A 15,704-nucleotide genomic window follows, 5' to 3' on the forward strand; every position below is an offset into this window, starting at 1 on the left:
GAAAGCAAGAGGACACCTGTTCCATTGTCAGGCCTGGCGGCAGGAGGCTGTGGGAGAAAAGGACAGCCAGTACTCCCGACGGCTGCAGGGAGCAGGCCTCTCAGGGAGCGTGGTCTCTGCTAGGTAAGGGGAGGGCTCAGAGAAGAGACTGAGGATGCAGGGGTCTGCTGAGGACGGAAGGGTAGTGCAGAGGGCACAGTGGAAGACATGCAGGCTCTGGGGGAGGTTAGGAGATGAAGACTGAGTAGGGCTTGTGCAGGAAAGCGAGAATGAGCATTTCGAGATGGACGTGGACAGGGGTGTTGGGGACAATGAAATTAGTCCTGGATGAGCCAAGGCAGATAGTGATGTTGTGGTTGAAAGGGCAGAGTTGTCTGGGGAGCAGCTGTGCAGAATTCACCCTTTCTCCAGTGGGGGAGGGCAGACCTGGTCCCAGTGCCTGGCCTTCCCTTGACACCTGTTGATGGAGGACAGCTGGGGAAGCCACCTGGGACTCTGAGCATGCAGACTCACCTCTGATCGCCGGGAGTGAAGGATGAAGGAAGCATGGGGAGGCTTGGTCTCGGGCCCCCTTTGTAGGGGAGGGGGAGACTTGCTCTGGTTGTGGTGCTTCCTTGATCTCTGATGATGAGAGTTGTAGGCATCTGGGGAAACATGACTTTGATTTCTGATGGGGAAAGCGGGGCATTAGTCCTCGGGTTTCTTATTGTTTCTCTCCTGTTTTCCCATCTCTTTGACTCTGCTTTCTAAAAGATACTCTCAACTTTATCTTCTCATTTTTATTGAGTTTCTATTTCTGCAGTCAATTCAGGGATACAGATATTTTCACTTATCTTGGAGAATTTGATAGGCAGGTTGGTTCGCTTTGTGTTCTTTTTTCTGTCTGTGTAGTTTGTTTCCTTCCAGATGCTCTTATGTATATTTATTTGGTCTTCAGTTAAAATGTGGAGTACTCTAGTGCTGGTTGGCAGCTCTGAGCATATGAGTGAGGCTCGTCTGAGTTTCAGTGAAGACTGATGTGGCTGGGTGTTTTCTTGGGAACCCTCAATGTGGGAATGTTGGTCTCCTTTTTAGGCTAGTCAGAGAGTTCTGGAGAGAGAGGTCCTGTGGTCTTCTTTCTGAGGGTACAGGCCAGCTGTCTGCAGTCTGGGAACTGGGAGTGGACCAGAGGCCTGAGCTTGCAGTTCATTTCTGTTCACCTGATCCTGTTTTCCACACATGGGACTCCTATCTTCAACTGGGCCTTCTTTTTTTCCCAACCCAAAGTCTCTTTTAATTTTATTTTTTAGTTTATTTTGTAAATTTTTAAAAAAACCACCTTTTTAAGGTTATAATTGGTATAGAATAAGCTGCACGGTGTGCAGATGCTCACCTTGTATTAGTGTCCTAGGACCACCAATGGGGTGGCATCGACCAACAGAAATGCACTGTCTCCCAGCCTGGAGGTGAGGAGCCCGAGATCCCGTGTCAGCAGCGTGGGTTCCTCCCGAGGCCTGTGGACGGAAGTCTGTTGCAGGCTTCTCTTCTAGCTTCGAGTGGTTTGCTGGCCACCTTTGTGCCCCTTGGCTTGCAGACAGCACTCTCTGTCTCCACACTGTCTCTCCTCTGTCCTCATCTGTCTCTTTGTATCGCATTCTTTTTATTGTCATACTGGATTAGGGGCCCACCCCATCCCAGTGTAACTTCACCTCAACTCAGGGCGTCTGCAGTGACTGTTCCACGCCGGCTCGCACTCCGAGGTACTGGGAGTTAGGACTGCGACAAAGGAATTGCACGGGGGGGCAGGTGAACCCATGGCCGTATCTGTGAAGCCAGCACCCCAGTCAAGATGGTGAAAAACCCACAACTCCACAAAGTTTGTGTCCCTTCGTCAACTTTCCTTCTTCTTCCACCTCTCTCCCCCTCTGCAGGCAACCGCCAGTCTGCCACTTGTCACTTCAGTTCGCATTTTCTGGAGTTTTATACAGTTAGAATTACAGAGCACGCGCTCTTGTCTGGTTCTTTCGTGCGGCATGATCTTTGAGAGTCAGCCGCGTAGCCGCACGTACGAGTAGTGATGCCACCGTATCCGCGCACCAGTTTGTTTCTCCTTCTGTTGATGGATGTTTCGACTGTTTCTAGTTTGGGGCCAGTGTGAATAAGCTGCTATGAATGTCTTTTATTTTGGGTAAAATAAGGTAGATTATGTAGCTAAACTGAAACATGTATTTCCAGTTATTTCTGTATATTTAACCTAACTCTAAAACAAGAAACATCTACTGCCCATGGAATTTTCCATTTTTAATAAAAAATAACAACAAAAAATACCCCAAAGATGTGCTTTTCCACAAACCTAGCCAAATAATAAAAGATGGCTGTTTTTATTGGGACACCTGGTCCTGGAGCTCGCTTCTTTTGATAATTTGCTCATAGCTTATCTCCAGCATCTGAGCAGTGTGTCTCTACAGCAGGCCCTCCAGAAAATTGCTCTGAGCGACTGATGTGGGGCTGATGGTGGTCTGCCTTTTCTAAGATGCGGCCAGTGGGCCAGGCATCGTTTGAGAGACAGGATCTCACTGCTGAGCCTTTACTTCCACTTCAGATTAGAAAACTGAAGCTGCAGTTGGAGGAAGAGCGGCAGAAGTGCTCCAGGAGTGACGGCCCAGCAGGCGAGCTGGCGGGACTGCAGAACGGCTCGGACCTGCAGCTCATCGAAATGCAGAGTAGGTGCTGGGCCCGGGCCGCGGCGAAGCGGCGTGTGGGCCGTGTGCGGGGGTGGGCTGCCAGCAGGCCGCTAGAGCCTTGTAGCTCACCTTTCTCAAGAGGAGCTATGGTACAAAGGTCGGGTAGCCCTCGGCCAGACCAGAAGAGTTGTCCCGGTCAGTAAGGGAACTGAAGGCTTCTGCCGGCCCGTGTGATCTGGGGGGTGGCGAGCGGACTGACGGCTAGTGCTCTTCCTCGTCCTGGGCAAAGTGAGTTCCAGGAACATTTTGCAAATAGTGACATCATGACGCTGTCCTTCCCCACATATCTGTGACATCTTTAGCCTCCTGTCCTTAAGCCCCCTTCCCAGTTACATGGAATTTATCTTAGTTCCAAATATATCTAATTATCTAACTAATACTAATGTTGAGTAGTTTCAGAATTTTCCCAGAAGTATTCTTGTTAACCCAAATTAATCTTTATTAGATGGAATTTAAAGCAAGGCCACAAAGTAAGCCTATTCAGTTTACCTAAATTATTGGTTTTTCTCCCTTTCTACTTTTGACCCCATATTATTGTAAAATGCCTACTGTACTCACAGTAATTTCCACAGTAAGGAGATTTTAACAGCCATTTGTATGCAGTGAGATAATGTATAATTCATAGAAGAGAGACTTTTATTTTTCCAATTTGAATAATGGCTTTTCTGATAACTTATTTCAAAATATTGGTTCTTCCATGGCATTTTCATCTAAATATTCTGAGTTTGGACACACTGACTTTTGGATCAAGGCTTATTAAAACTAACTTACTAACTGTTGAGGTTAGTATCATTTCCTCTACTAGCTATCACTTAGGACCCTGGTGGTACTTCCTGATAAATGTTTCGTTCTAGAAATACCATTTGGCATGGAGGGAAGAGGAAGAGAGGAGCATGACAAGAGCTGGGTGACTGAAACAGTCGGAGAAAGAGGGCAGGGCACAGATTGGGAAAGGTCTGTCCTAGAGCAGCAAATTCACACCAAGGCAGATTGAGGGGAATGGGTGAGCAGTGATGAGAGAAATCTCCTGGAGCAGGCGGGCGTGGAAGGCAGGGAGACTGCCCAGGGTGGAGCTGGAGAACCAAGTGCTCAAGGCAGGGCTGGGCCTGGCTTGGTCAACGAAGCAGGTGGCACCGAGGCCAGGACAGAACCTGGAGGCTCCACTCTGGACAGTCGCCTGGGCTATAAGCAGGGTGTTCTGGGATAGAATCTCAAAACATGCATGGAATAAAGGGGTGAGACCAAGGACTCCTAGTTCTGAAAACAGGAAAAATGAATGCTTTGATAGAGAAGGAAGCAGTGCATTCTGATAATAAGTTGCTGAGGTTAACAATTTAAAAACAAGATCCTGAAGCTTCAGTTTCAGAGCCCAGAAACGGGAGTTGTTCTCTTTCGCTGCCAGAGGTGGCTTCTAGGGTGAAGGATTTATAAGCCCCCGACTTTTAGGTGACAGTAAGTATCCAATTAGAAAAACCTCTTGCATTAAAGGTAGTTGTAACCTTGGTTATATGGAAAAGTAGACAAGTTCGTAAGTTAGTAGGGTAGATTTGGTTTGTCTCCTGCAGGTCTTATTATGATTCCTGTCCTGTCATTTCCGAGTGATTGTTGTTAAAATTTGGATTGCTGGAGGGAGTATTTTACCCCCAGCATTTCTAAACTTCTCATTTTAAATGGTTTGCGTCTTAGGTCAGAGACACAGCTAATGATTTATCCTCTACCTGTCATAAGTGACTGCAACAAGTTACTGAAAAGCACTTATTTCAGTAAATATTAAGCGTACATTATGTGCAAAGCACTTGGCTAGAAACAGGTAGATTCAAGCAGCTGAGACGGGCCCCTCTCCTCACTTAACTGTATAATCATGTAAGGAAGCATGGATGAATGTCACAGAAGAGAGCGCGGATAACAGTCATGAAGGAGGTGGACATGGTGTAGGACCATTAAAGGCTGGCTGAGACTTAGATCAGAGGTGGGGAAACGGGGCTTGGGGTGTGGAAGAGCAGGATGCGCGTGAGGAGGGAGGGTACCCGGCGGGGTAGGGAAGCGGGGAGTCCAGTCTGTGGGCGCGGAGGCTCCCTGGGCCATAGGGCTGCCAGTGAGGTTGGCAGGGGCCCCGCTGCGCCGACAGGGCTCCCTGCCAAAAGCTATTACCTACACACATCATGGGGTGAAGAGAATTTTCTTCTAAAATGCTGTTCAACGCAAGTGCTGGCGCTTCTCGTAGTTTACACCTTCCAGAACCTGGGCCGTGGGCTGCACCGTCCTCTCCTGTGCTGCAGGAGGCGACACCGCCTCACGGGTCACACGTTCACTCCTGCGACGCGAGTCATTATTCTCTTTTGTTCTAGGAGATGCCAACAGACAAATTAGTGAATACAAGTTTAAGCTTTCAAAAGCAGAACAAGATATAACCACCTTGGAGCAAAGTGTAAGTCCTTCTTTCCTATGGTACCAAGTGACTTAAAGCCCCTTCACATCACACCTGCTTCCTGCATCTGAGGGGCTCACCCGAGTGCGTGCGTCTCTCTGGGCCGCTTCTGCCACTGAAGCTCAGTGAAAGCTCTACAGTGACGTGCAGAGGCCAGCAGAGACCCGGCAAGGCCCTTCACCTCTTTCTGTAAGAATGAAACGGGAGCTATTAACATTCTTTCCTGTGGCTATTTCAGGAGAGTTTGAGAGTATCGTAGTCTGTAGCAAAATCCCTTATTATACATTTCAAACAGTCTAAAAACAGCCCAACATTTGGAGAGTCTCCTGCAATGTTCCTTTGGCACTTAAACACTGTGGTCCTCGTAAAACTTAACATGGGAAATTGGCCCTGTAATGAGTCTACAGCTGTCATCCTCTCTGGGGACAGATCTTGATTTATAAATAGCACTTGGGTTCTGAGAGGACCTATGACTCACCGAGGAGGGACTTGTTAGTGTGAGATTACTTTGAATCAGTAATGACATCGTATTTCCATCTTGGCTGCAAAAAAAGTGGTAGCTCCTAGCACCCAACCTCAGGGGCCTGTGTTCTCGTGTTTACAGATTAACCGCCTGGAGGGGCAGGTGCTGAGATATAAAACTGCTGCTGAGAATGCGGAGAAAGTTGAGGATGAACTGAAAGCAGAAAAGAGGAAGCTACAACGAGAGGTACTTACTTTATTATGCTTCACAGAATACATTCCTAAACAGAAAAAATCCTTTGGAAATAAATTCTTTGCTGCGTAAGGGATTTCATCCTGGGTCCGGTCTTGGTGCAGTAGCAGCGGAGTTGCTTACTTGCTTTTCTGTGTTGGTATTTGACTTGCATGGTGACTGCCATTTACTTCTATGTTTTGGCCAAGTAGATAATAAGAAAAAAGGACAGTTGTTACTTTCGTTTTAGATCGGGTCTACTTCTCTAGCTTCTGTATGTCCTTTCTGTGATTAACACTCTGCACCGTTGGGTACCACCTCTCCTGACTGAAAAAGGAGCCGGTGGGATGGGGAGCAATGCTGTCACGGCCGGCAGTGCTCCGTTTCCCAGAAGGTGGAAAATAAAGTAGCACCATGTTCATTTCTGGCCCCTTGAGGTGACCGAGCTCTTCCTGTCTGCAGTTACGAACGGCACTGGACAAGATTGAGGAGATGGAGATGACCAACAGCCACCTGGCCAAGCGGCTGGAGAAGATGAAGGCCAACAGGACAGCACTACTGGCCCAGCAGTAGGAAGGCCACCCTTCCGTGAGGCCCCTGCCCAGAGGGACTGCCCTTTTGTCCACTGACTCAGACCCCTTCCAGTACTGTTTGAGCTCTGTTGTTAAAATAGCCACCTTTGTATTTTATAATTTATGAGAGAATGAAACAGGTTTGAATCTTCATGAATGAACACTTTGGATTCTGTCCGTAGTTTGATTCTAGGTTAAGAACTGGTCCATGCTGTTTTTATTATTTCCCTAATTTTAGAATCACATTTACTCACCATTTTCCCCAGCTGCCTCAGCGACTGGGCACTCGGAGGCTTTGGCACGGGTTCTGGAGGCCAGCGACTCTGTGCTCACTGAGATACTTCCTGGAGACCTCAGAAAACACAAGTGCCTTCTCCATGGTGCAGTTCAGACTTCAGCGATCTCCAGTGGTCAAAAGACATTTAGCCTTGATATCAGATGACATTTATATTTTAGAGAAGAAACAAGTGCACAAGTGGGGAGTATATGTTTCACTCAAATTTCTATGTTTGGAGGAAAAAGCCTTTTTTTGTAAAATATTTAAATTTATATAAGAAAATGTTAGAAAAAGATAGGGGGGGAGTGTATATAAAACCTGCTTGACTGCATGGGGCAGGGAAGTCCCAGGCCTGTTACTCTTCAAGTAAGAGCAGGCTTCTTAGTCTTCACATCAACTGTGCTGTACCTTGTAAAGTATTTCGTCTGCTGCTTATTTGTGGGATGAAACCTCAGACCAGCCCGAGGGTGGGGGAGGGCAGGGCAGGCAGGGGGCAGTGGTCCTGAAGAGTCTATTAAACACACCCTTTTGCTGACTACAATTGGCTACCGATACATTCATTTTGTCAGAGGAGCCTTTAAAACAGATCGCAGCAATCATGCCCACCCTAGCTCTCCCCTCGTCTTTTCTCTCCAGACAAAATAATCTTAAGGAAAAATAATCTGGAATGTAGAATTTTTTAAGAATTTTAATTTCATCTTGAAAGGTGCCGGTTAAAGAGGAGTTTATCACTGAGTATCCATTTTGCAGTATTTGTGATTCTCTTTTGCTCTCAGAGTCAAGGTGGTTTTATGGAAATGATTATTATATCTTCAATGTGTTTACAAAAAAAAAGTACTGGGGAAAAGGCTAATGAATCAAGGCCACATAAGATAAGATAAAATTAGACTTGAAACTAGGTAATAAAGTTAACTTAAATATGAATAAAATCTCTAATAATTACTCCCTTCTTTAGAGTAATTAGCCCTTTGTTTTTAAAATATGGAAACCAATCTCCTGAACTGAGATGATTTCCTATAAATTTTCCTTCTAGTAATAATAGGTGCTGGGTGGGAGTGGGTGGTGGGGAGGCAGGTTCTAAACGCAGATTTATCCTAGCACTCCCCCCGCTGGGACGACCGCGTCTGGTCCAGCTCGTGAGGCCTCGGAACCCCCTCTCCCTCCCGACTCACGGTCACTCACCTGTGCCCCTCCCAGGCTAGTGGAATCTTACCTCTGAGAGGCCCGTCTGCTTTTGGGAAGTTCTAAGTGTTAGAACCCGATCTTGCCCCTTTTCTGACACAAAAAAAATGTCTGTTTTGCTGTCCCGATCTTTTCCAAATGGACTGGTTCCACTTCTTGTAAGACAGTCCACAGAACTTTCTTCATTGAGCCGTGTGACCTGGATTTTACCTCAGAACTATAGGCTGTGCTGACCACACATTTCTATTAATACAGGCTGATATTAAGGCAGCTTATTTCAATGGCACTGATAGTTTAAGCTTATATTTTTACAACATCCTTTAAACAAGAATACCTAGAAATTCATTTATCTTAAGCTGGCAGTATTGACAGCCATTAGCAACGTGGGCTAGTCTAAAATTCATGCTAGTTATAGATTGCAAAAGGACTAGTTTCTTCTCTCAAGTTTTTTTTCATTAAGAATAAATCACTTAGCTTTGGTTATTGAAGGTATTAATAACTGTCAATTCAGCTTTTTCCATAGTCAGTGTCATCAGACCCTCTTACAGGTTCAAGATCTGTTTTAAAAGGCACTTGACCCAACACAGTATCACCTATTGCTAGAATTTCACCGGGACATGGAAAGAATCAAATCAAAGCACAATCTGTCCAATCTTCAAGGCCTTTTTAGAATTCTTAGCGGATGTCCAGGGGGCTTTCAAACTCCTTTTGGGATTCTTCAACATAGTGAGGTATACACTGGGTGAAAACAGATCTAGGAAAATTTCAAGAGTAATGAAATTAAGTAAGAATCACGTTAGGACACATCTGACAATTTATTTACAGTCAATGCACCATGCGTGAAGGAGTGCTACTAGTTACAAGGCAGACGTGAGTCTTCTACCTTAAGCCCTACGAACGTCAGGACACAAAGGAGGGACCACCCATCCCAGAGTCCGTTCGTGACCGTATTTAACACCTCTCGAAGACTTTGTATAGATCGGGCAGGTTAGCAAGCTGCAAGATATTTCCATCCTCTGTGAAATGTTTCGGAGGCAGAAGGTGTGAGCGGAAGGCTTTATAGACAACGTGCTCCACAGTCCACTTCCAGGGGTTTGGAGTGGAGCCAGGCACTTCGCTCTGGAAGAGACAAGTTAGGTGTCATGGGCCTCACCGTTCACATCACCGTCTACACCAGTTTCCTGCGTGATGTGCACTGGGCCTAGAAAGGCTCGGTGGTTTACAGTGGGCTGTGTGACCTGATGCTTGTGAAGTATCCTTTCTAGGCCAACCTCAGGGATCCTACAGGCCTGCACACAGGAGATGAGGTGGTGGGAAAGAATCCCCCACGAGTTTGTGGCCCTTTCCCCTGTGAAAGCTGTTTCCACTTGGCGTGTTTACTGAGGCAGGGTTGAGCACGATGTCTGGTCCTGACAATGCGGTTTGGCATGGCGGACGCAGGAAGTACCTTCCTAAATGACTACTAACTTTGGGGTCTTAATGTGGCTCTACTTTCCAAAAAGCTCCACAGGTAAGAAATGAAAATAAACATGACGACTGTGCTCCACCCTCCCTGTCCCACACCTAAGCCTTAGCTGCCTCATGTACGAGGAAATACGTTCTCATCCATCCTTCCTTCCCTTGAAGTAAATGTTTCCAATCCGATGAGATCCTCTCAGCACTGTCCGGAAAGTGTGCCCTCCTGCCGCCTCCACCACAGTGAGATGGGGGGTTGTGGCAACCCTGCGTCGAGCAAGTCTATTGGTGCCGCTTTTCTAACAGCATTGTTTTCTAATTAAGGTCTGCATTGTGTTTTTAGAGATAATGTTACTGCGCACTTAACAGACTATGCAGTATACCTAAACCTAACTTTTATATGCACTGGGAAACCAAAGAAGTCACGGGACTCACAGAACCTGCACCGTCTCTGAAGTATTTCAGGCCCCTTCCCCCACCCAACCAGACCCTCCGAAATACTTGGTGATGGAAAACCTCACGGAACCCAAGGAACCAAGGCTCTTTTGTGTTAGGCTGAGTTTCCGTAAGAAGAGCTGGGGATCTGACCTAAGTCCAGCCCTGCTTTCCTGACAATGCAGTGGTCAGATGTGGAGTAGGCACGAGCTGGGAGGGACTGGGGAGGCTGACCCAGACCCTGAAGGCGGTGGCTACACGCGTCCGGGCTAACAATGGGAGATCTGGGCCCACTAGCCCTGGAAAATCCAACTCAGCCTCCCATTTCTCACTGCAGTGGCACCTTCTGGTATTATTTCAGAAGGAAATAAAACTCATGAATAAGAGCTGAGCACCGTGTTTAAACCTCACGTGCAGTGAAACCCTAGGACCTTAGAAAGGGGCAGGTTTCATCATCTGAGGTTGTGTGAGAGCCCCTCCCAGCCCAGGGGCGCCAACCTGCATCACTGTGGTACCTGCTGGCTCGAGAGGGTCGACTCCTCGGATACGTACTGCTTCCGGATGGAGTAAAACAGAGCACATTCTTTACTGAGGCTTTCAAAACATTCCTTTTCTTCATCCCAATTCACCTGGTCCAAAGAGAATATAATACATCAATGTAGGTATGTGCTTTAAACACACTTCATTTCTAAATGGAGATCAAAGACTTAAAAAGTCAATGTGACTTTTTAGGCATTTTAGCTATAAATTGGAACTGCTGAATACGGCTGGGGGAGGAGGCAGAGGAGGAGGAGACGGGCCTTGGGCTGTTTTACCCTTTTCATCTTTGTGATTCCAGGTGAAGGTGGGGCCGCGTGCCCTCTCCCTCCAGCACACACTCACATACTGGCTTCATTACTCACCTCGGTGGCCAGTCGGAGAACGAAGATAGGCAGACCCTCCAAAGGGGGCACATAGTTGTCGATCAGAAGGGGTAATCCAATCAGGTTCCCTTCCTGCTTGTGGAAAAAGGCCAGGACAAAGGGACAAGAAATAATGCTGTTACTGTTTAGTTTGAACAAGTTCCACTTCCCTGGTGCTTCCGCCAGCTCTGGTCCTCACACCTGCCATTCCAGGAGACCAGGTGCTTCACTAGGCTGGGCACTGGGGGCAGGAGAGCTGAGCACTTCAAAAGAGCTTTCTGTCCTGATGTGCAGCAGAACCACCTTTTCTTTGCATCTGCTCACCAACCAAAGAACACATAAGGCGAGCCCCAGAGAGCTCAGGATAAGAGGAAGACACAGGGGGAGCAAGTGGCAAGGCAGAACCTCATTCACTATGGCCTGCGGGGATCGGGGGTTCCGCTCTCCCTCAGGTGGGGTCCTGCACTCTGGTAACAGGAATGGGCACCAGTGGATGACAGAGCAGTGTGGGCCTAGAAATGCAGACGAGGAGTGAAGAAAATGTCACCTAGGCACACGCTGCTTCTGAGAGGGGCCCCAGCCATCTCACCCTCATCTTGGACCAACTACAGAACTTGACTCTGATTTGAAGAATACAATGGAGACATAAAATAGCTCACACACTTCATCAATCTCCAGAGAGAAGTAGTCCGCAAGCATCTCGGCCTTCTTCTTCAGAAACTCAACAATGTATTCGGCAAGTCCTTCTTTGGGACCATCTTCCTCTGTCCAGCCGCTCTCGGGACTGTCTAAGGCGAGCATGGCGAGGTCAAAGAGCGATGCTGGCTCCTGGGAAGGAGCAAGGACATTCAGCAGCGAGCAGACCAGGGCATCCGAACGAAGCCTGATTCCCCACAAAACCATCATCACAACAGCAGGGGAGAAGCCACAAATTTAACACTCATCCCCCAGCCCCCAAAGAAAACACCTGAAATTCCACAAAAGAAGGCCAGTTGAACAGAGAAGATGTGGCAGACAAAAGTCCACGGAACAGGTGGGAAGAGTGAGGTAGTGAGGAGGCCCTTTGCTTTTGTGCAGCTTTCCTATTTCTACAAAAATCATTAGGCAGATCGTTCATTTCTTTCTACTGCCTTACGCTCCCCTCCCTCTTGCTTTAGTTATGGGTAAAGCGAATAACATTTCAGGTAAGCCATCTGATGAGGAAGATTGAAATCTATTGTGAAAAATGGCCTACATTGCCTTCCATTCCATTTCTCTTTCTGACATTGTTACTGTAGTCACACATTTTACTTCTAAATGTTGTAAACCCACAGTATGCTGTTCTTATTTTTTCATAATAACAGGAGTCAATGAACAAAAAGACCTAACAATTCTGTTTATGCACTCAATAACAGAGCTTTAAAATATAAAAGGATAAAACAGAACGTGAAAGAGAAGTAGACACAATTACATTTGGAGGCTTCAAAGCCCCCTTCCCCGGTAATTGATGGAACAAGTAGACAGAAAATCAGGGTACAGAAGACTTGAGCCTCACTATTAACCTGATATACCTGCCATTACAGAACATTCTACCCAACAAGACCAGAATACAAATTCTTTTCAAGTGCACATGGAACATTTACTAACACAGATCATATTCTGGGCCATAAAACAAGCCAGTCTCGATAAGTATAAAAGGATTCAAATATGTTCTCTGACAAAAATGGAATTAAATTAGAAGTCAATTAACAGATCTCTGGAAAATCCTCAAGTAATTAGAAACTAAGTAATATACTTGTAAAAAATGTGAGGGTCGAAGAAGAAATCAAAAGGGAAATTATTTTGAACTGAATGAAAATGAAAACAACTCATCAAAACGCGCAGGAAGCTGGCAAAGGAGCACCTGGGGAGATGGTGAGCACGCAACACCCCCCCTAGGGAAGGTCTCAGAGCAGGGACCTCAGCTTCTCAAACAGAAGAACAAATTAAACCTAAAATAAGTAGAAGAAAGGAAAGATCAGAGCAGATATCAATGAAATGGAAATCAGAAAGCAACAGAGAAAAATCAATGAAACCTGAAGTCAGTTGAGATCAGATTCACAAACCTTCAGCCAGAATGATCGAGTTAAAAGGAAAAGACATCCATTACCAGTATTAGGAATGAGAGAGACTACATCACCACAGAGCGACAGACATCAAAATAGTAATAAAAATTATGAACAATTTTATGCCAATAGACTTCAAACCTAAATGGACAAATTCCTTGAAAGAAACCCAATACTAAGGCTCACTCAAGAAGAAACAGTTAACATCAACAGCTCTTATATCTATGAAAGAAATTGAATTTTAGTCAAAAATATTCCCAAGAGGGACACTCCAGGCCTGGATGGCTTCACTGGTGAATTCTACCAAACATTTAAGGAATAAACAATTCTACACTAACTTTTTTGGAAGACAGAAAAGGAGGAAGTATTTCCCAACTCATTCTCTGAGGCCAGCATTACCCTGATACCAAAGCCAGACAAAGACAAGAAACCTACAAACCAGTATCATTCATGAATATAGATGGAAGAGTTGGAAACAAAATTTTGGCAAATCAATTCCAATAATACATAAAAAGCACAATATGCCATGTACAAGCAGAGTTCATTGCAGGAATGTAAGACTGGTTTAATATATGAAAATCAATCAATGTAATTCACTATATTAACAAAAAAAGGAAAACCATACAATTATCTGAACAGATGCAGAAAAACCACCTGAAAAAATTCAGCATCCATTCCTGAATAAAAACTCCAAACACACAAGGAATCGAAGGGAACCTCCTCAATCTCATAAGGTTCACAGACAAAACCCTACCTACCTACGGCAGAAAGTGTACTTCATGGTCAAAGACTGAACACTTTCCCCCTGAGATCAGGAATAAGAGAAGGATTTCTATCCTCACCACTTCTGCTCAACCTTGTACTAAGGTCCTTGCCAGTGCAATCAAGCAAGAGAAAGGAAGAGGCATTCAGAGTGGACGGGAAAGAATAAAAATGTCTTTAGTCACGGATTCTATGATCATCTATGCAGAAAATTTGATAGAATCAATAAATGAGTTTAACAAGGTTGCAAGATACAAGATTAATGTACCAAAACACTTCTATTTATATATACTAGCAACAATTGGCAATTTTTAAAAAAATGCCATTTACAATAGCATCAAAAAAACTGATATATTGAGTGATAAATGTAATAAAAGATTTTCTCCCCAAATTGATCTACAGATTCAACATAGTCCCAATAAAAATTCCAGAAGGCTTTCTGTAGACTATTTCAAACATAAAAAGATCTGAAACTACATAGGTAAGCAGTAGGGTTTTAACTCTGAATTAAAATTGGGCAATGACAGAGTCTTGAAAGAAATGGATTAAAATTGTTAGCTGGGGTTGTGTTTGGGTCATGGGCTCTAGAGAATGTTTATTTCTATTTTTATCTCTTTCCCAGTTTTCTTAAGTAGATATGTATCAATTTCTATAATAATAATAAACATTTAAGTTGGCTACCAAATGACTGTTCTGCTTTGTATAAAACCGGATTATAAAGATACCTCCATGGGCAAATCATACAGAAAAATGTAATACACCACAAATAAGATATCAAGGTAGAGCTATTATTTTCAGAAATGACCAGCTGTTGAAATTTCAGAAATGAGAAGCAGGAAATAAACTTACCGAGAACCTCAGAACACCAAAATTGGCAAAATCATAAATGAGAATCTGGTAGAACAGTTCTTCACTGAAAATAAAAACGAAGTGACGTTAAGGAAGAGCTAAGTAATCCATGCTTGAGAGCCAAGCAGGAGGGACAAGACGGGAGAGAGAACCTGACACGTGGAAGGGACAGAGATGTTCTGCCTCATTTGGGGCCTTTCTAACCATCCACCGGGACTTCCTGTTCCACCAGGAGCCGGGCCTCCAGCGGGGGCCCCGGCCGGGGCTATGGTGGCTGGTCTCCGCCTCAGGTCAGAGCACTAGGACTACATCTGGCTTGTCACCACCCATGCTCTGTCCCCACCCCCTGGTGCTGTGAAAGGTTTTGACACCCAGTAGTGATAAGGTTAAGTTTTTGCTTGCTTAGCTTTTCCTCACTTGAAAAGAATCCCATAAATCACTTCTTCTACAACTCGCCATTTAAAAAACATGGGACTCACAGGGAGGGGAGGGAGATGCCTATGTAACGAGAAGTGAACATAAGGCAGAATGAGACGACTCTGGTGTACGGTTTATGCACTGGCTGGCAACGTTCCAAAAGCAGCTGCGAAGTATACAATACACTGAACTACTTACAAAAACTCAGAATCGAAGTGATACTCAGTGGCTGTGAAAGTGATCTGAACCACAGTGGTCCTGTTTAAAGCCTTCTTTTCCTTATCAAAGGAGAGAAAGCGTCAGCTCTGGGTGCGTTACAGCAGGGACACTGAGACACCCACGCAGTGACTGCCGCGTCCCGGGGCAGAGTCAGGAAAGTGGGAAGGGCAGGAATTCAGTCTAGAGACTGCACTCTCAACCTGGTTCACCGTCTCCTTGGGAAACTGTTCACACTGTATCGGGAGCTGAGATTCTGGGACTGGCTTGGATTTGTACCTGTGAAATAAAGGACCTGAACAACTGCGATGTGGCACCTTGGAAATCATGCTCTTAGACGCACTGGGAGAGAAAAAAGGGGAGCAAAATTCCCCAACAAATCAGTAGACGTCAGCTCACTGTGCAAGCCCCCAGGTTCTCAAGGCAAAGACGATGCCCCTGAGCAGAGCTGCACCAAAACGGTTTTTAAGCCTAGGAGGAAGGAGTCCCGAACATCCTGCAGGTAGGTGTGCTGGCACTAAGTTTCTGGAGTGGGCCAGGTTCCAGGTTAGGGGGTTGAAATGGGTTTTTAATCCCGTGTGCCAACTCTAAGCAATGTACGGAGGCTGCCCCACTCACAGGGCCAAGCAGCACTGTGAGGCCACAGCAAGGCTTAGTGGGAAACAGTCCCACGATGGACAAGTGACAATGTCCACTGGACGCCGGGTG

At 45.6% G+C, this 15,704-nt stretch overlaps 2 protein-coding genes across 24 annotated transcripts in view; one reads left to right on the forward strand and one right to left on the reverse strand.

Moving 5' to 3' along the window:
- The window catches only part of LRRFIP2 (LRR binding FLII interacting protein 2), a 99,548-nt gene extending 92,978 nt beyond the window's left edge, over positions 1-6,570 (forward strand). For all 20 annotated transcript variants that reach the window (XM_031469930.2, XM_031469910.2, XM_031469916.2 and 17 more), the window contains 4 exons: positions 2,582-2,702; positions 5,072-5,151; positions 5,756-5,860; positions 6,308-6,570. In XM_031469930.2, the coding sequence (XP_031325790.1) occupies positions 2,582-2,702; positions 5,072-5,151; positions 5,756-5,860; positions 6,308-6,418 (417 nt within the window). In that variant the 3' untranslated portion in view covers positions 6,419-6,570. The remainder of the gene's footprint in view (positions 1-2,581; positions 2,703-5,071; positions 5,152-5,755; positions 5,861-6,307) is intronic.
- Positions 6,571-8,672: 2,102 nt separating this feature from the next.
- Positions 8,673-15,704, reverse strand: part of MLH1 (mutL homolog 1) — a 45,099-nt gene continuing 38,067 nt past the window's right edge. For 3 of the 4 annotated variants that reach the window (XM_010982038.3, XM_031469908.2, XM_064496744.1), the window contains 5 exons: positions 14,364-14,427; positions 11,332-11,496; positions 10,669-10,761; positions 10,282-10,395; positions 8,673-8,995 (listed from right to left, as the gene is read on the reverse strand). In XM_010982038.3, coding sequence (XP_010980340.2) covers positions 8,828-8,995; positions 10,282-10,395; positions 10,669-10,761; positions 11,332-11,496; positions 14,364-14,427 — 604 coding nt within the window. In that variant the 3' untranslated portion in view covers positions 8,673-8,827. Of the gene's footprint in view, positions 8,996-10,281; positions 10,396-10,668; positions 10,762-11,331; positions 11,497-13,432; positions 13,623-14,363; positions 14,428-15,704 lie in introns of those variants that run through there. The other variant, XM_031469907.2, reaches the window with a different exon arrangement.

Source organism: Camelus dromedarius, chromosome 17 (genome assembly GCF_036321535.1).
Source record: "Camelus dromedarius isolate mCamDro1 chromosome 17, mCamDro1.pat, whole genome shotgun sequence".
Taxonomy (NCBI): Eukaryota; Metazoa; Chordata; class Mammalia; order Artiodactyla; family Camelidae; genus Camelus; species Camelus dromedarius.